Raw genomic sequence first — 20,414 nt, forward strand, 5'->3', positions numbered from 1 at the left:
TCCAAGGCAGAAGCAGGCAGACAGGGCGCCAGCCAAATTGTAGAAATAGCGCAGCACGTCAAACACCAGAGCCCCTTTGAACCCCAGCGAGGGGAGTTTCATTTTGGGGATTTCGCCTGTCATTTTTTATTGTCTGTTTTGCGCAAATTTCCGTTTTTCAAAATTAATTTTGGTCAAGTGTTTGTGACTAAGTATGCCCTAAAGTATCAAAATCTGCAAAGATGCTAAGTTGAGTTTACTTGCCCTTTAAGCTGGCTTAACATGACAAACAAAAGTTTGTCTATTTATGTTTGCAAGCATATGTTTGTGTTTGTGAACATTGCGAAAACAGTTTGCAAAGTAGTTTGTGAAGTTTGACAAACTCTTAGCTCTTTTTTCACCACTTTTTCATCCAACAGTTTAGTGTTTTCAAAAACGATTTTGATGTGTAAATGTTTGTGAGACATGTTGGTTGCTTACAACCAACCAAAGAGTATGTAGATATAACAGTTTTTTACATTCATCTGCTACAAAATGGCATCAGTATTTGAGAGAAGTGAAGAGGAACTAAGTAACAACAGCAAGTATTTTGAATGAAAACACAAGTTGGCAAACTTATTGGAGTTTGCCAACGTGTATTTGCAAACTTATGTTGCCCAGGGAGATCGCATTTAGTTGCGAATTGCAACCTAGGGAGCAGTTCAAGAGTTAATTAAATGTGGGATGAAAGTTAATTTCTTTTTGGGGTTGGGAGGTTAACATGCCTGCAAGTTGGCCATCTAACAAATGTGACTTGATGGCATGACAACGTGTCATGACAGTTTGGATTGTTTGCCCAAATTATCAATCACTGGATTGATTGGTCCAGACTGGATTATTTAGAGGCCACCATGATATAGCTGGAATACTATTGAGTAAGGTGTTAAACAATGAGCACACACTCATTTCTTGCTTTTCTGACCAATATTTTTTCTACATGTTTCAGTTGTAGTTAAGAAAGAAACTGAAAATGTCTTTTGTGAGGCCAGGACACAAGAAGAAGCGAGTTGTTACTCGAAAAAAGCCAATTTGGGATGTAAGTATGAAGTACAATTATGTTTATTTTAGACATGCCCTTGAAACAAATTAGTGCCTTTGTGTGAAAGAATAACTTTGTCATTTTGAATTGCATTATTCTATAGGCTATTGTGAAATATTGATGGGATTATCATCCCCTCCCACCTCACTACCAAAACAACTCCCTCACATTTTACTGTCCTCTAGTAAGTTCTGATGAAGAAAATATCTGTGTTCCCTTCGTTCTTCACTTAAAGAAATACAGCAAATACATAGTCCTATCAAACAACTAGGGATGATACAGCGATGCACCGGTGCGATGATATGATACATGATACATTTTCTTTTTGTATTGATATGAGACGATACACTTGCTGAAATACATTACTTACTACTTGTTTAATGACACCACCACCCTACCCCCTCCCAGCTTTTTGTCAGTCAGTTATTGCAAAATGTGTTGTAATTAGCATTTCAAGCTCACTACAGAAAAAAACCCACAACAAACATGTGTCTACTTCTAGTTTTTCCTTTTGAACCTGCTTTGAAATAGTTTATAGTCAAGAGGTTTCCACACGATTCAATGTAACTATGCGTATCGTGACCTGTATATCATGTCATTGCTGTATTGTTTCACCCCAACAAAGAACCTGCCTCACATGATATTATTGTCCCCAAGTATCTTCTGATGAAGAAAATATCTGTATTCCCCTCTTTCTTCTTGTGATGAAATACATAAAATACATAGTCCTACCAAACGCTAATACCCTTAAGATTTAAGTGTATTTATTGTCATTATTATCCCCCGCCCAACAAAGTTGGCGAGGGATATAGAAACGGGCTCTGTCCGTCCGTCCGTCACGTTTCGTCTCCGGAGCATAACTCAGAAACCGTTCAATATTTTTTCATGAAACTTTGCAGGTCTGTCAAGTACATGCTGAACTGGTGCCTTTTGCTATTTAGAAATTTTAGAAATATTTATTTTTTACGTTTCCATGGCATCAAGATGGACTTAGATTCTGTGAGGCTAGGGTTCGTTTCCGGAGCATAACTCATATAAACCGTTCAATATTTTTTCATCAAACTTTGCAGGTCTGTCAAGTACATGCTGAACTGGTGCCTTTTTCTATTTAGAAATTTTAGAAATATTTATTTTTTACTTTTCCGTATCAACAAGATGGACTTAGGTTCTGTGAGGCTAGGGTTCGTTTCCGGAGCATAATTCATATAAACCTTTGAATATTTTTTCATCAAACTTTGCAGGTCTGTCAGGTACATGCTGAGCTGGTGCCTTTTGCTATTTAGAAATTTCAGAAATTTTTATTTTTTTACGTTTCCATGGCAACAAGACTTCTTCTTCAAACTCTTCTTTTTTTTACAATTTCCATGACAAGTTCCACCTCAGTTAAAAAAGGTTAGGGTTTGTTTAGATTTAATTATGTCATAAATTCAGCAACAGGGGCAGGGGATATAGCCACGTTAGTTGCAAACTCTTGTTAAGCATTAATTGGGTGCTACATTGTTAACAGTACTGCTTTCCAGAACATTTTTTCTTAATTTTGTTCCTTACATTACTGATATGAAAGCTTTTCTCAGGTTGCATTTTAAGATGAGTTTTGAACATTAGCTATTTCATAGAACAAATACATTGTTGAATATATTTGGAACATTGGGTTTGCTTCGGTATTTGTATCAAGGGACGCCTCTATAATTGTAATGTTTTGAATTTAGGCTCTGAGAAGGAGTACTTGACTTTCATGTTTAATTGTCCGAACACTTTGTTTTGAAGAGTTTTTTGTTTTACAGGACTCACTCAATGATCTGTCAGTCTTCAAGCCATCAGCACAAGAGCTGGTAAGTTTATTTCTCTCAACATACCAATTGTGGGTACATGGAGTAAGCAATGCCATCTTCCTGATCAAAATCACACAACGAACTAGACATCCAGTTCGTAAACTGATTTCCGTCCTGATTTGCAAAGCATGTGCACTGTCAACTGGAGGTCGACATATATTTTCCAAATCTTTTCATGTTTTTAATCAAGGTGTTCAAATGTTTGATGCACTTCGCGAAGTAAGAACCATTTTATTACATCATAGATCTTGATTATTGATCTGATCGTCTTGACTGGGCGCCTCCATTTTGTTTCAAGCAAATGCATGATATTAGTTGTGGATTTTGATTGGCTAATTGGAGGGACATACAAGGGACATAACTCGTAATAGCCACTGCTGGCGCTTCAATTGAGCCACGAAATTCCAGCAAGGGTGGAAACTGGACTTTTGTAGTCGGTAAACTCCCTAGTCTCAGGAAGATGAAGCAATGCTTGCTGAACAAATGTGTTCTATATCTGCCTTCATCATCATCATCACCATCATTCCTTCTTGGCCCATGTGTCTCGATAGTTGTGGGGAGGAATTGGTGGCCCAGTTGTCCAAGGTGTCACGATTCACAGAGTTGTTTCCCTTAGGTGTGCCAGAGCCTCCATTACACTCTCGGTAACATTGCTGCTGTCAGTGCAGAAGTGGCCATTTCAAGAATCTTTTAATTTGCCCTCTGACCCCAAATGTAGTCAAGTTTTTATTTTTGTTTTGCAAATGGACCATCACTGTGAGGAGCTTGTGCCAGAGCCCTAGATTCGACCTGATCATGTGTCCAGGTTTATCAGCACAGTACCATTACTTCTGGGTTTTACTGAAGGGTGAATGTCCAGGATCACAAATTGTTTTCCTCCCACATCAAGCTGACATAGAGAGATAACACTGAAATACTGGTCAAAGTGGTGTTAAACTAAAGTCACTCATAATCAGATGTGTTATAAAACAATAATTAGGCCAAACATACATTCTTCTATGGAACTGAGAGATAGATATCAACCATATTTGGTTGGAAACATTTTCCGTTTGTGAGGATCAAAATTGTACAAATGGTGGGGCTGACCCCTCAAGGGTCTGAGGGGCGGGGCCAAATAGGAGTAATTTTTTTTTTCTTTTATTGTTTTAAGAAAGACGCATGTTACATAAATGGGCTTCCACCCATGGTAGCAGAAAGCCCATGACATAAAGCACAACTTATCAGTACATCTTACTTTGTTTGTTTTTTACAGAAAATAACATACTTCTCACTCACACATTCACTCTAGTTTATATATCATATTGCAGTTTAGGAAAGTACATGGTCTCAAACATTAAAATCTTAAGTACAAAACTAAAATTAAATTGAAAGCTTCTCCTCATTTTCGAAAAGTTGATGATACAGCATCCAAGCACCATAGAATTTCTGTTGAAAAATAGGAGTAATTTGGCGTTATTGTTTTAAACGACTTCTTCTCTGGAACTAAGAGATAGATATCAACAATATATGGTTGGAAGCATTCTCCAGTGGTGAGGATTCTAAATTGTACAAATGGTGGGACTGACCCCTCAAGGGTCTGAGGGGCGGGGCCAAATAGGAGTAATTTGGCATTATTGTTTTAAATGACTTCTTCTCTTGAACTAACAGATAGATGTAAGCAATATATGGTTGGAAGCATTCTCCAATGGTGGGGTTTCAAAATCAAGAAATAGAGGGGCTGAACACCAAAAAGAGTTTATAACTTGGACACAGTTGAGATCCCCACCATATAACCATATGTACAATTGCTGAGTATAATGAGAGGAATGCACATATGATACCAGGATTGGCCCTTATGTTCATCTGTCCGGCACTCCCAAAGGAGTAAGAACCTTGACCACAACATACAAACCGATATTATCCCCACCCTACACCCCCACGTTGTATTTGTTTGTTTGTTTGTTTATTGTTTAACGCCACACTCAGCAATATTCCAGCTATATGATGGCGGTCTGTAAATAATCGAGTCTGGACCAGACAAACCAATGATTGACAACATGAACATTGATACACGCAATTGGGATCGATGACATGCATCAACCAAGTCAGTGAGCCTGACCACCTGATCCCGTAAGTCGCCTCTTATGACAAGCATAGTCGCCTTTTATGGCAAGCATGGGTTACTGAAGACCTGTTCTACCCCGGCTCTTCACGGGCCCCACATTGTATACATTTGTTTGTTATGAAGAGAATAATACATTGATGCCAATAGGATTCACCCTGGGGTGCAGCCTTGCCTCTGGAAACTTAGATTCTGGATCATAACATGGAAACAGTTCAGATCTTTATGCTACATTTGTATCTAGAGAAATACACGATTATGCTGTCAGATTTGCCATCCACCTATTTTAAATGCTGACAGTCAAAATTACAAAATATTTGCAGTATTATATACATGTACAATGCAAATGTATATCTTGTCATGATTGCGTAAATATCCAGGTGAGCGATACAGGACCTATGGGTCTCTTGTTTTTAATATACTGAACCGCAAAAGAAATGTCACCCCATGTAACATTGCATGAAAAGTTGTCATTTAAATATCTGGGTAATATTTGTCAAAGTTTCTAAAATTTAACATTATCTTGTCCAGAAAAATGAAATTTGATGATAAAAAAACAAAACAGATGACAATAAAACTGATCGCCCAAACGCATCACGGCAACGGCCATGGTAACTCGATGCACGTGAGTTCCATGCAAATTGAAATGCACATGCGTTCCCCAATTTCTTGCTTTATAAAAATCCACCCAGATCGGATAACATTCATTCATTATTGAATTGCTACCACATGCCAAGACGATTGACAAGCAGACACCTCCACTGTCACAGGCCACACCGAGGACATGTCATCGCCGTGACTGTCTTCAGTGGGCAACACAGCACCAGCTTTGGCGCCACCCGAAGTGGAGAAGAGTCCTCTTCTCAGATGAGAGCCGTTACTGTATCTCAACAGCAGATGTCAGAGAGAGAGTCTTGCATTGCCGTTGGGAACGTATTCGGATGCTTGTGTTGTTGAGAGAGACTCGTGGAGTGGTCCGAGCATCATGGTGTGGGGTGGAATTGGTCTTGCACAGAGGGTCGGCCCTGTGGTCTTCCAGAACATCAGTCCAGGGAGAGGCAATGGTGTCACAGCAGCTCGGTACATTGATCAAGTCTTGAGACCACCATCCATACCTCATTTGGCACGTTGCAGCAACCAAGAGTTTCAACATGATAACGCCCGTGCCCACACTGCGAGAGCAACAGGAAACTTCCTCCAGCAGAATGGCATCAGAACCATGCAGTGGCCTGTCCTCAGTCCTGATTTAAATCCCATTGAGCACATGTGGGACGAGATTCAAAGACGCCTGAATGACGTCCGACCAATGCCGACAACTGCAGCAGAACTGTGTCAGGCGTTCCTCCGAGTGTGGGCTCAAGTGCCTATGGCCTTCATCAACCGCTTCATCCATTCCATGTATCGATGTTGCACGGCAGTCATCAATGCACATGGCGGACACACAAGATACTGACTTGTGATGCCATTTTCTCAGAGACTAGTGTTGTGTTTCACCTTAAGAACATTTGACACTTTAATTTCAACCTTGATGATCAGTTTTGCCAAGTTTCATCTTTTTAATATGTCTCAAAGTATGTTTACAATGTTTGGACAAATACGGTTTCTCATATATCTATCCATGGGGATGTTTCTTATGCAGTTCAGTATATATATGTGTTTGAATGTTTGTTAAAACCTTTACTTCAAGACTTTATTTTTAGGAAATTAACCACAGATAAGACCTCATAACACGTTTTATGTATTTTATTTTGCCTAGTAATAAGTGGGCAAGACTCACTGATAAGTGAAAGCACATAGTCATCCAGTTCTGATAAACTTTTACAGATTTTAAGACCAGGTGTGGTCAGTGCATGTATGTCAAATTTTCCATATGTACGTGATTTAACTAAATAACACATTGTTGAATACTTTCAATACAATTTCTCAAAGTGAAGCCAATTCTCCACTATATATTTTAGGTAGAACGACATGTCGCCCATAAGTCAAAGAATCACATGACTGTCAAACTAGAGAAAATGAGAAAAGGTGAGTATGTTACTCTCAACTTTCTTAGTGTTCATCTTTCTTGGACTATACTTGTTATGTTCTTGTTTCTCTTCACAGTGTTGCGCAAGCTTTTCATAGCATCAATCATAGGTATGAATATTGGTGGCTTAGAAAGCAATCAGGCACCTAATATGACAATTGTTCAACATGTATTGTTAACCCAAACTTACAACGACTTTCACATAAAGAATGCTTAACATAAGGAACCTCCCATGTCTGGTGTCCCAAGCCATGATATTGCTGGAATATGATGAGTAAAACCACACTCACTCACAATATGGAGCTTCTGTGTATGAGAGCATGTGTCTGACATTCGATTGAGGCCTCTCCAGTCTCTATATACATGCTTCAGGTATATACACAAGTGACAGGTATTCATATATACAAAACATACTGTATATATGCGGGATGTGGTGTACATCTATGATATATTATTCATATCTATGATACAGGTCTTACTTATATATCTATGTAGTGTATGGTCTGAATCTGTTTCTGGTTATATGTATGCACATTTTGTGTTCAGTGTTTATTATAGGGTTGTTTTCTGCAAGTTTATATTTCCATAAGCTACCACTACCGGATAACTGTGTCCTGCTCAGCTGATAATCATCATTGCAGGATTGTGCTGAGCAATGTCACAGATTTTGTATTGTTATCGACAGTTTTTGTGTGTTTATGATGAAATAAGCAGCCTGTGATGTTATTATCATGATTATTGTTGACGTATTTATCTATACAAATACTCCAGTATCTTGACCTCCATGAAGTAGTGTTTTTATTTACAAGCTTGACATAACATTTATGAAGACAACAACTCACTTGACTGCAGAATTACACATTATCTCGACATGTAAATTAAAGTGGTAGGTTGAACGTGTTTCATCCAATTGTCATACACTTCCCTTTGTTTTCCATGACAGTTTGTTCCCATCACAGCTAATGGCACTGTTCCACTTTCAGCCAAACAGAAGAACACAAGCTTGTCCAATGCAGAGGCTCGTCAGATGGCCATTATGAAGGAGGTTCTGTACGACCAGCAGCAGGTGTGTTAATTTGTGACCTTGATAGTAAAGACCACTCCGTAGCCTAGTGGATAGAGTGTCTGCCTACGGATAGTAAGGTCTGTGGTTCAGTCTCCTGACACATCATACTAACTTCCTGTTGCAATATTGAAATGCATTGGTCATGTGTTTTCCCAAACCAGAAGTGGTGTTATTGAACATTTATCATTGTGATTGAATGCATTAAGTCAAGATCAGTTTGTCACCTTATCAGTTGCAGAAAGTTTATAGTAGAGTGAAACCATGTATACCCTGTCCATGATTACTGTAGGAAACATCAATGTAAAGTAAAAGGGACATTATCTGGAAATCTAATCAGACGAATTCACTTGGAAAGGTACTGTCTGCATTAACAATGTTTCACTGTATATAGCCACGAATAGCTGCAAGATTGCTGATGAGGCGTAAACAGTAATCACTCACTCACAATGTATTTTTCAACTTGGCATTTCTTCTTCATTCCAGCACTAGTTTTCAGCCCAGGTTTGTCTTTAGTACCATTGCAAGAGACAATTATAAAACAAATATAGATGCTGTTTTTGTGTCCATCATGGTATGAATTATTCAATGCCTCCACAGCTGAAATATTCTTGTCTGTGGCATAAAACAACATTCACTCATAATTTTTCACAATATATCTATAAATCATTGAAGTGGTATTATTTCAGCTCCATGACACTTTATCAAAGTCTGACAAGATGATGGCAGTTGTGAAAGACCTGTTTGGAGATGACCCTCGGGTATGCTACCTAGGATATTTTAGTTCATGTTAATGTCAACATTTCATGCCTGCAAAATAAATAAGATAAGGATGTTAATTTCTATTGTAAATGACCTTCAAGAGCCAGCTGGGTTGTTGCTCTTTGATGCTCTTCAGATATATGCTGTCTGTCTCTTCTCAACAGAACTATGTAAACCCATTTCTTCCGGTCCTTGCAACCATAATTGTCCAAATTTCCCCGTTACTGATATAGCAGGGTCCATTCAATTTGAAATGTACTTAAATTTTACCCTTTCTCTAACAACGTACTTGAAACATGCTGGATTAACAGAGTATGTGCAGAAAAAGTATTAATACTAACAATCCTTGAAATTTGCAGGAATTGTATTAACACTAGCAATCCTTTATATGTGCAGGCACTGTATTATCAATGCTAGAATTGTAACACTGTTTGAAAAGTGCTGACATTGTATTGATATTCCATGAAATTAACTGGAATTGGAACTGGAACAAACATCTCCTTGAAAGATTTGTGAAATAACTCACTCTAATCTCCTTGTCACTTGGAAAAAGTGTCAGGTGACTTTTATTGAAACTTGAAGCTCTTAAATTGTTGAATTGATTCTGTTGAAGTGGAAATGGATTCATCTGAACCTTAGATGACTAATTGGAATATTCTTGGATGATTTAAAAAGTCCTTGAAAAGTGATTGAATTGTGACCCTAAAGATCTGTATGAACCCTGTAAAGTGATACTGAAAAACAGGGGGAAACAGCTACCGGTATAAACTAAGTTGCAATTCACCAGCAGGGGACATTTTATTTAGGCCAGGCTTTTTTTAAACACATCCGAGGGTTGTTATGTAAAACCCGCATCCCGAGGGATTTTTCCGAGGCAAAGGGTTTTAAATATCATAACAACCCGAGGGGAAGTGTTTTATCTTACTTATAAACCGATTTTGAACCTTAAAACAACATTTATCAACATTTTTATGTTTCGAACATACTTTCCATGAACCTTAGGAAAAGGGCGTAAAATATTTGTTGCTGGCATACAGATCTTGAAAAGGACATTCTAAAAAGCAGTGAGGCTTATCCATACCTCTGTAGCCTTGTGGTACACTCACTGGGCTACAGATATGAAGGTTGCGAGTTCGATCCTCGGGAATATAAAGATAATATTTGTCATTTGATTTTAGGGGGCACGGGTGGCCCAGTCAGCTAATGCGCCGCGATTCGCTGTGCAGAGTTGCGTCCCTTGGGCACGCCAGAAACTTATGATTGTGGGTTCGAATCCCGGTTCGCCCCGATTATGTTTCTAGGTTTGTCAGCACCATACCCGTGCTCGTGGGTTTCACCGAAGTGGTAAAGGTCTGAGACCTGCATCACTTCGGGCTCTCCTCCCACATTAAGCTGATACGCCGTGATATAACTGGAATACTGTTGAAAAGCGGCGTAAAACCCAACTCACTCACTCACTCACTCATTTGATTTTACATTTCATTACATGTTACAATCTGAACAGAAGTTATATAAATAAAATACCCAGGACATTATATAAAATCCCTGGGATATTATATGACACATTATATAGCAAATATGACTTGAATATCCTTTAAAATCCTGGGGATGTTATATAAAATCCAAGGGACATTATAACGTCCCTGTTTATGAGATTTAACCCGACTGGAGAACAATAGGGTGACGTCACTGGAGGTTTTTTATTTTAGGATTACAGATTTTTCAGCCCAAAGTCCAGGGTCGGAGGAAGGGGAAAAATAAAAAAGCTAGATGCATTTTTTTTAATGCAGAATGCCTCTGGCATACTTTATGAACATATTCTGTGCTCAAAAGACAACCATTTGTGACGATAAAGCCCCTTGTAACAATTAAAATTCTACCACTTACAACACGGACAATTGTCAAGGGAGGCTATTCATGTTCGGCTTCGAGATCAACAAAGATCAATTATGTATCAGTTTACTAGTTTACAACGTAAAATTCATATGCTTTTTACTAAAAGGTGATGATAACAAATAAAATAATTGACTACGCGGCTATCGGGGGGGAAAAAAATGGAAATCTGATTGATTTTTTTTACATTTCCTAAAAAAAATGAGTTGGCAAGGTCCGTAATCCGAAAAATATAAAACACCTGACCTTAGGATCATGGTGTAATGATTGTGTATGTTTTGTGTTGTTTATTTCAGAGATTCCTGGGTATCCCCAATGTAACGTCAGTGCCTGGCCAGGAGGGGACACACACAAGGTCAGGAGACTACCCACATTGGGTGGGAATATCATAGAATAGGATTAAACCCTAATATCATTCAGGAGTCTGTTTGGAGGCATAGGTGGACTAGTCAGAATGCACTGCTTTTTGCTGTGAAGAGTTGCATCCCTTAGCAATGACAGGATCCATTATTTGTGATAGGTTAACACACGCAAAGAGGGCACGGGTGGCTAAATGGACCAAGGGGCTGCAATTTGTTTTGATGATTTGCATCCCTCTATTGTGCCAGGATCCACTGTTTGTGGTACTTCCCCTGATTATGATCTTGGATCTGTCAGTACCAACAGGACACCCTAAGTGGCTGTGATAAAATTGAAAGTGTTCAAAGTAGTGTCAAACCTCACTTACATGATTGTTTGGGTATTATTTTTCATGAAATATGGATTGATTTAGGATTGCATTGGTATAAATGTGTGAAACCTATTTTTGTTTTCCTGTGCTGTGATATGTCTGGAATATTGCTATAAGCTGTGAAAAACAAACATCACTCACTTTTTTAACAGGGTGCCGTTGTACAAAACAACCTCAGAACTACGACTGTCGTAAGACTATGTTAAGGTATGGGAGTTACGATCACCTTAGCACTAAGATCACATTGTACAACGGCACCAGATCTTTATGATTCCTGACCTACTGTCTGACACAGTTTATTGAGGTGAGGACAGCCCTAGGGAAGTGTTGGTTAGAATAGGTCCCCAGTAACCTACGCTTGTCGTAAGAGGAAATTAAATGAATCAGATGGTTATATGCCATGCCATGGCTGATTGCGTGTCATTGAACCCTGACAGCGTGGGACATTGCTCATAATATCAACCACTGATTTGTCTGTTCAAGACTTTACAATGCTGTAATACTGCTGACTGAGGCGCTACATAGTGTGAAATAACTTACAACCAAATATCAAAGGACTTTAGGAAACCATAAAATAAGTACACATTCCGTAAAATATTTGCCATGCCCTTCTGTTCCAGGACTAAGCATATTGTAGCCCCAGTGAAGGACATCAGAACCAAGTCTGAAACTATGAGTGAGTCGGTGATGGACCAAGTAGCACTCAATGATTTTACAGATTCAGAATCAGGTATGTAGCTAGATTGGCAGGGAATGATACAAGGTCTCTTCAGAATATGTCACTTGTGTAATGTGAAGAAATTCTGGAAATGTTGGTATGTTTAATGAAGTGAACATTATCTTTTCTTAGTTGTAGAAGCTACGTACACTTGTTATACCCAGAGGAGTCATGTGTATATGGTATATTGCCTCTTGAGTTTGTGGAAGAAAAAAGTATGTTCATTGGCCAGAATGATTGAGGATGGCTACCACCAAAGAAGACCAGAGTTCTCACTTCTGTGTTCTTGCATGTCATAAATAAGAGCAGTTTTCAGGATATCAGGGATGAATTGGTCCCTGGTATTAAACATGTGCTTATTAGAGCATTGGAAGTTGTTCATGCAGTCGACTAATGGTTTGTCTGGTCCAGACTTGATAATTTACGGGTCGCTGTGATATAGCTGGAATATTGCAGACTGATGTTACACAACATTCACGCTGTAATATATTCAAGGGATAATTTCTATAAACAACCGAAAGATGAAGTCAAACACTTTGATTTTCCGTGGGGTGGGAGGCTGGGATGTTTTAGAAAAATATATTTTGTCCTGAGGAATTATCCCCCTTATGCTGGATGTCTCTTAAAACAATGTGTTGTGAACAAAAAATTGAATTGTTTGGCTTCTTTCACAGAATTTTGTGTTTGTTTTGAAGCAGTGAATTAAAAAAATATCCTGTATCTAACAATGAACATGTCGTTGTGATGGTTCCATTCAGGATTTGACATTCTTCTGGAAGCAAGAGGCAAGTTATGAGTAACAATAGCTTTTAACTTAGTCAGGCTGATACAGTCACTAATGTGACAACACAATGCTATTTCAACATAGAAGCCACAAGAGCATTTCCATTGGAAGTGTAACCAATTGCGATTGAATTTATAAAGAACTCTGAGGTATATGGTAGACGTCATATTTCACTGCTTGACATGATGCATTGCTTTTTTCATTAATTTGTCCATTGGTGTAAAGATTATTTTTAACTAATATATTGAGCTTAAGTCAGTGACTGGTTGAAGGATATCTAGTATCTAAGGTTCCCAGACTCAGACTGTAGCTACTGTTGCATAGTGGAGTAAAATATCATTTAGTCAGCTCAGCTCAAATTAACCCATATATTAACATTAAGAGCTGTTAAATTTGCTGCCAATAGTCAAGTACAGGCAAGTAGAATAAAAAGCTTCAGGCGCAGACTTGTGCTTAACAGAGTAGTCTCCCTTCTAAACATAAACCAGAAGTGGCAGTCACAATGTTAATGCTTGCAGCTTAGATCATTCCCAGGAATTGATAGCTGTAACAAACAGTTTGTTGCTGAAGTTGGGGGGTGTTTAAGAGAGTGAGACATTGGAAATGTTAATTTTCAGAATCCTGTTGCAATTAAGTGGCCTCAATGCATTATGTTCCTTAGTGTATTGTTTTATGCTGTAGTACATGTATTTGTATTTTGTTCTAGCAGAATAAACGTTTTAAAAAATGAGCACACTGCTAATATCCATTCTGTAACTGTTCATGTGTAATATCATAAATTGGGAGGGCATGAAGCCTCTCACACTCCCCAGCAATCTCTGTAGCAACTATATAAATATGTGGATATCAATGTCTTGGATAGATCTTAGCAGGTTTTCAAAACATATCGCCAAAACAATGGGTCTGTTTGTCTCTGTGTGTCTGTTTGTGACCGACTAAATGACTTCACCTATATGACTTCAGGATTTCACTAAACATGTGGCTGACTTGCAGTGACATACCCAAATTACTGTTGAAAGCAGTCTTAAGCTCCACTCGTTCACTCAGTAATAAGAAAGTATAATTTGATAGGCATTACTTAGAAGTTGATGGATGACAAAGTAGACACAATTTATGGATAACAACAGTAAATAAAGAAGTTGTTATTCATAAATTATGCCTTTTGTTAATAAGAAAGTAAGTTTGAAAATAAGTTAAGTTTGACTTGTCAGACTAAGAAAAAACAATTCTCTGTTGCAATAACACTTTGATGTGGGATTTTGTTCTTTGACATGATGAAATGTTGTCCTGTACCTGTCTCAGATGACGGGGATGCCATGGAACCCATCGTGTACCAGCCCCAGATGAACCTCCAGAGATTCCAGCAGTTCCTGGCTGCAGAGGAGGAGAGGAACCAAACCCTGAGCTCCATCGGTGGCCAGGCGCAGCTCACCCAGAATGCATCAGGACCAATACAGAGCACCAGACTTCAGTCCACACAAGGTTGGGGGAGAAACAGACGGAATGGCAACATTTGGTTGTTTGAGACAAACAAGAAGAGTTACAGAACTGGATAGCTAGACTGAGTTATGTTTGTGCTGTTACCAGTAAAGGTTCAGCCGAGGTAGAATAAGGGCTACAGTTAGGACATAAACCTTGTTTTTCAGTTGAGTGGTTTTGAATGGAGATTCAATACCTGTACATTTTATTAGCAATAGCTTGAGGTTTCAATTTTGAAGAATTGATGGGTATTGAATCTTCATTGAAACCTCTAAATTGAAAACACTAGGTTTACCTCCATTCTATCTTGAGGGACCGTCTCTGTGGTCTAGTGGTAGAGCATCTGCCCAGAGAGCAGAAGGTTGGTGGCTCGATCCCGAGCTGTGTCATACCAAAAGAAGTTAAAAGATGGTACTCGTTGTTATCCTGCCTGGCACTCAGGATCAAGGAGCTATATCAAAGACTGGTCAGCTCTGAGTCAGTATACTGTTGTCTGAGTGGGCTATTCATGTTAAAGTCCAGTCTAGTACAAGCTTCCTATTGATTGATTATCTTGACGCACCGAGGGGGGGGCACGGGTGGCCCAGTTGTCTAAGGCGCTGGGATTTGCTGTGCAGAGTTGCGTCCCTTGGGCACGCCAGAAACCTATGATTGTGGGTTCCAATCCCGGTTCGCCCCGATTATGTTTCTAGGTTTGTCAGCACCATACCCGTGCTCGTGGGTTTCACAGAAGTGGTAAACATCTAAGACCTGGATCACTTCAGGGTTTCCTCCCACATTAAGCTGACACGCTGCAATATAACTGGAATACTGTTAAAAGTGGCGTTAAACCCAACTGACTCACTCACTCACACACCGATGCATCATGTGGGAGTAAAAGCTCTGATTTAATGAGATGGTGATTTATACCGACTATCATAAGGCTAATGTCCTGGGATGTATTCTACACTGACATAAAAGATACATTGATCTTCTATCCAGATGTCACTGGCTGTGAGACCCCCAAGAATGGCCACAATGAGTCTATCGAGATGCTGCGAACACCCCGCTCAGCCATCAACGACACACGGAAGGTGAAGAAGACGAAGAAGAGAGTCTCCCCACAGAAGGAAAACAGGCCACAAACTGCTTCCGCTCTCAACCTTACAGATCTCAGGAAGGTCAGATTATGAAGTTGTTTTCTCGTATGTGCAGGATTTGCACAGGTTTCAAAGGATTTGCACTTTGAGGTCTATTGAAAAGTTTTTGAATTTAGAATCTGCTTTGAAAAGGCCTTAAATTTTCTTCACCAGTCCCCATCTCAACTAAATTACCTAAAAATAAACACAACTTTCATTCTGACAATAAAGGTGAAAATGTCGTAACAAATCTGTTTTAAAGTACATTTGGGTCTTTACTAATGCCTATCTCAACTTAATTACCTAAAAATAAATACAACATTCATTCTGACAATAAAGGTAAACATGTCGTAATAAATCTGTTTGAAAGTACAATTGTGTCTTACTTTTTTCCCTGAAAGTTGTCATTATTGCCTTTAAAAAGACTTCAAAGGCCTAAATTTAGGGGCTCAAGTTTTGTGTGAACCATTGTATTACTGTGCGATGTTTGGTTATTGTGTTTTATTCCACATGCTCAGGAAACTGTTTCTGCTGTATCAAAATTCAAATGCAAGAAAATATGTTGATCTAGGTTTACATGGTTTGGGTCAGGGATGCAGCTTGACCTGGAACATTTACTTGCCTGAATAATGATAACATAGAAGGACATCCCTTAAAAGGCCCTGATTATGTTTCTAGGTTTGTCAGCACCATATCCGTGCTTGTGGGATTCAACAAAGTGGTAAATCTCTAAGACCTGCATCCCTTCGGGCTTGCTTCCCACCTTTAATAAGCTGTGATATAACTCTGCCTAAAAAGCCTGAAATTCTACTTGCCCTTAGGATATCTTTGACATCAGACAAGCTGACTCGAGAGGGTGCCATGTTGCATTCCTTTTAATATTTATTTGGTTTTTGGACAATCCTTCAGAAAAGGCAGATCAAGGTCAATCTCATTAAAATCAGATCTTAGTTCTCGCAATCGCTAAATAAAGATCTGAGGACATCCCATTACAGGTCACTTCAGAACGACCTTTCATCCAACCAATCAAAGCGTCGCTTACCAGATCTTGCAAGTGACAGTCAGAATGTGTTTTCTAATCATGCAACCTCGAAAACGTTAAAACAGGGTATTCCGAACGACAGTTCTGACCCGTACGACTGATTCCGTCAAAATTATCGTCTATCTCTCACTTCCGTGGGATAAACATTTGAACTGAGGAGGCATTGCACATTACGTGGGGAGCACTGCCATACAATCGCAACCATATATTAGACATATGTTAGTTTGCTCAGTTTTCAAAATTTTGATCGAGAACTGTGTCAATGGAAATGGAAGTCACCAGGTTGAAATGAGTGCCGTAAAGCTCGAGAAGGCTGCTTTCTCATTGGCTGATATCGACTATTGTTATTCGTTTCAGTAGTCGGTCAAAGTTTGCGAAGGGACGTTCTGACGTGACCTGTAATGGGATGTCCTCAGATCTTTGTTTAATGGCAGCGAGAACTTAGATCTGATTTAAATGAGATTGGATCAAGGTCAACAGTAAGCCAAATAGATTGACATCAATGTCAGGACAACATAAGTTTTGGTATGTTCAAGGTAGTAACTTGTGTCTAAACTGTGTTGACACTGTTTGTTTGTCTTTGTCAGGTCTTGGGTCATCTAGAGAATGAGATTGAGGAGTACGAGAAACAAACAGGTCGTCGTCCGCCAGCTGAGAAACAGAGATCTGAGACATTCAGTGGCTACACGGTGGCTCTTGTAGATTCTGTGTCAAAGCTTGCCACATATCTGCGGGAGGTGAGATTGTGTGATGAAGGAAAATAGGTGGATCATGATATGCTTACATTGTGAATTGATGCGTATTGCAATACTTGAATCACGATGTGCAACACATAAACAGTTTGCTGGGTTTTTTGTTGTTGTGAAATTCTCCATTTTCCATGTGGCCCAGCTGACAAGAAGTTGTTGCTATCAGTCTGTTTGTGTTTAACCTTCATGACTGGATTTAGGTTTGTTTGATAGATTTATGCAGTAAGATTTAACATTTTGTTTCATGATGCTGTCATATTACACATGAGTAATTATGAGGCTGAGTGATTGCAAAACTTTGTAAATACATGTAATACTTTTGAGAATTGATACAAGATAAGACATTAATGGATACATGGGTAGGCATATCGTAAATCACATCAGTGACAACATGTCATTAGAAACAAAAACTTATTTCCACAAGTCTAAAGAGGTTTGACTATACCTGTTACTGCATTATGGCTAAAGCTGACCATCTGTATTGTGTGTCTTCTGCCGCAGACTGACCTGCGCATCCAGGCCGAGGTGACGGTCAGGGAACAGCTGACCCAAGATGTCTTCCAGCTGCGACACATCGTGGACACCCTCACCTCTGTGAGTCATACCAGTAGCAACATATATATGTCATATCCAAACCCTCCGTGGTCTAGTAGTAGAGCGTCCGCCCGTAGAGAGGAAGGTTCGGGGTTCGATACCCGGCCGCGTCATACCAAAAGACGTTAAAAGATGGTACTTGTTGTTACCCTGTTACCCTACATCGAGCAGGAGACCATTGTTTGCATAGAGTGGCCAGCCCAGTCACCAGGCATCAACAAGCTGCAGATCACCATCTCACAATGCCTTATCCTTCTGGCAACTCTTCAGGAACTGGCCAATGCATTTACTGAAGAGTGGAACGACCTTCCCTTGGCAACAGTGTTCGAAATAAGTGCCTGGCTGTATGCCCGGAGCAGGTAGATCTTGTGTCGGGCCCGTAGTTTCAGATTTGTATGGGTTCTCAAGGCCTTCTGTAAATTTATGTGTTGATTTATTTGTCACACAATAAGCTGCATTTTGTTGCCATGATGTCCTAAAGAGTTTAGTCAGGGCCTGCAGCCTCGAAAGTTTATGGGTCCTGATGGTAGCCTCGCAATCGTTTTATTTCAAACGCTGCTTGGCAACCATCCAGACACTTATTGGGAACATGAGATAATAGTGCCAGGCTGTGATCGCAGCACATGGATCATATACATGCTGCTGAGTGTTGTTTTTTGGACAATGAATTCGTGTTCATGATTTTTTATGTTTCATTCTTTGGCAGATACTCTCATTTTGAGGGGTGATCTGACTGATTATTTGTCACATGTTTGTTGGCATTGTGTGGCACATGACAACAAACTTTTGTTCTTCTGACATGTCTTCACGCTATATTGTCTTGGCAATTGCAACAGATGCACACAATTTGACGTATTACCTTTTAAAGTGATGATCCTTAACACACTTTGAGTCATATATAACAGAAATACTGGTCAAAGAGGTGTTTAACCAAACTTGCTGAGTCAATTATCATGTTAACCACCCAAAAGAACATATTTTGTATTTTAATGATAATCTGTTTTTGTTTAGGATATTATCGTAACTCAAGAGGATTATGGGAAGATGTTGACATCATTTGAGCGGTATCGGTCTGAGAGTAAGGAAGAGATAAACAGGCTGAAGGTATTTATGTCGCTGTGTAGATCTAAGGCACTACAATGAGCTGTTGCATCCCTCGGGAGTTGGAACTGCTGGTTCAGGGTTCAAATACAATATTCAAACTGATTCTGTCTGTGCCAAATACTATAAAGTCTACCACTCCAAACTTGTATCTTTGCATTGTTTTCAGTAGATTTTAGTCTTTATCATATGGACAAGTATCAGCTGGTTTTATCAGCTATTTTACCTGATTTGGGCTGCTGACTAGTGGCTATAGTCACAGACTGCTGATCATGACTGAAATTAATGTTGGAAGCAGCATCAAACCCAACTCTCTCTTCTAATGCAACTGAACACTAGTGGTGTCAAGATGTTTGGGGAATTTACACCTGGATGGAAAGTAAATGGTGGTATTTTGGGCTTTAGATGCTTTGAAGAAATGGGTGTGAACAGGGCTGCTTCTGTTTTTGCAAATACTTGCAAACACTTCTTGTTCTATTTTGTGTTTGAGGGTTTCTGTGACAAGATATGTTTGGAACCATGCATATAGGTAACCTTCCAATTGTCAGATGGCCCAACTGACTGTTCTGTTTATGTATGGAGAAGTTAATTTTTTCAATGCATTCTTATTCTCTCTAGCATTTAATTCACTTGAAAAGAATGCAAAATTAAGTTAAAGGTCAAACGATTTTATTAACATACACTGAGTCCTATTTCCAAACGATTTTATTAACATACACTGAGTCCTATATCCTATATCATTGACAAACTACTCCAAAGACTTTTTGAAAGAACACAAGCGGCCTGGCACAGGTCAAACACAATCATAATCTGGTTCATCTGTATCACCTGACGAGTTGGAGTATCTCACTCTGACAGTGGAACATGCTCATATATTATGTAGGTAAGACAAGGTAGTGATACTAGTCACACTTCACTGACCTGTCTCATGATTGGCATATCTGACAATTGGGGCGTCTGACAATTATGAGTGAACCTGCATATATGTTTGGGTTTCCATGTCATTTTGAAAGAGGCAAGTGTACATATTATTACTACTCCAGCTTGCACTGCAAGAGACAGTGAGACTTCAGTCATCTCCACCAGAAGGATCCTCAGCTTTCCACACACAAGATGGTGGCAGGTCACACACACAAGATGGTGGCAGGTCACACACACAAGATGGTGGCAGGTCACACACACAAGATGGTGGCAGGTCACACACACAAGATGGTGGCATTTCATACAGACATGAACATGGCATGTCACACACACAGCACAGTCAAGGTGAGAAGCATAAGTTGGATATCATTATAGTGACACTGTGATTTCAATATTTCAAAAAAGATGAATGGGACAAAATTAACAAAGGTCTGATTTTGTACT

General features: G+C 39.3%; 1 protein-coding gene across 2 annotated transcripts in view; it reads left to right on the forward strand.

Moving 5' to 3' along the window:
• LOC124114191 (spindle and centriole-associated protein 1-like) overlaps positions 1–20,414 on the forward strand; it is a 28,981-nt gene that overhangs the window by 2,060 nt on the left and 6,507 nt on the right. The window contains exons 2-15 of one of the 2 annotated variants that reach the window (XM_046474781.2): positions 965–1,054; positions 2,842–2,889; positions 6,949–7,015; positions 8,000–8,082; positions 8,769–8,840; positions 11,031–11,089; positions 12,085–12,194; positions 12,941–12,967; positions 14,269–14,448; positions 15,427–15,605; positions 17,193–17,342; positions 17,856–17,948; positions 18,960–19,052; positions 20,093–20,315. In XM_046474781.2, coding sequence (XP_046330737.2) covers positions 989–1,054; positions 2,842–2,889; positions 6,949–7,015; positions 8,000–8,082; positions 8,769–8,840; positions 11,031–11,089; positions 12,085–12,194; positions 12,941–12,967; positions 14,269–14,448; positions 15,427–15,605; positions 17,193–17,342; positions 17,856–17,948; positions 18,960–19,052; positions 20,093–20,315 — 1,450 coding nt within the window. In that variant the 5' untranslated portion in view covers positions 965–988. The remainder of the gene's footprint in view (positions 1–964; positions 1,055–2,841; positions 2,890–6,948; positions 7,016–7,999; positions 8,083–8,768; positions 8,841–11,030; positions 11,090–12,084; positions 12,195–12,940; positions 12,968–14,268; positions 14,449–15,426; positions 15,606–17,192; positions 17,343–17,855; positions 17,949–18,959; positions 19,053–20,092; positions 20,316–20,414) is intronic. The other variant, XM_046474782.2, reaches the window with a different exon arrangement.

The sequence above is a fragment of the Haliotis rufescens genome, unplaced genomic scaffold (genome assembly GCF_023055435.1).
Source record: "Haliotis rufescens isolate VD_foot unplaced genomic scaffold, xgHalRufe1.0.p SCAF_2, whole genome shotgun sequence".
In the NCBI taxonomy this organism is placed as follows: Eukaryota; Metazoa; Mollusca; class Gastropoda; order Lepetellida; family Haliotidae; genus Haliotis; species Haliotis rufescens.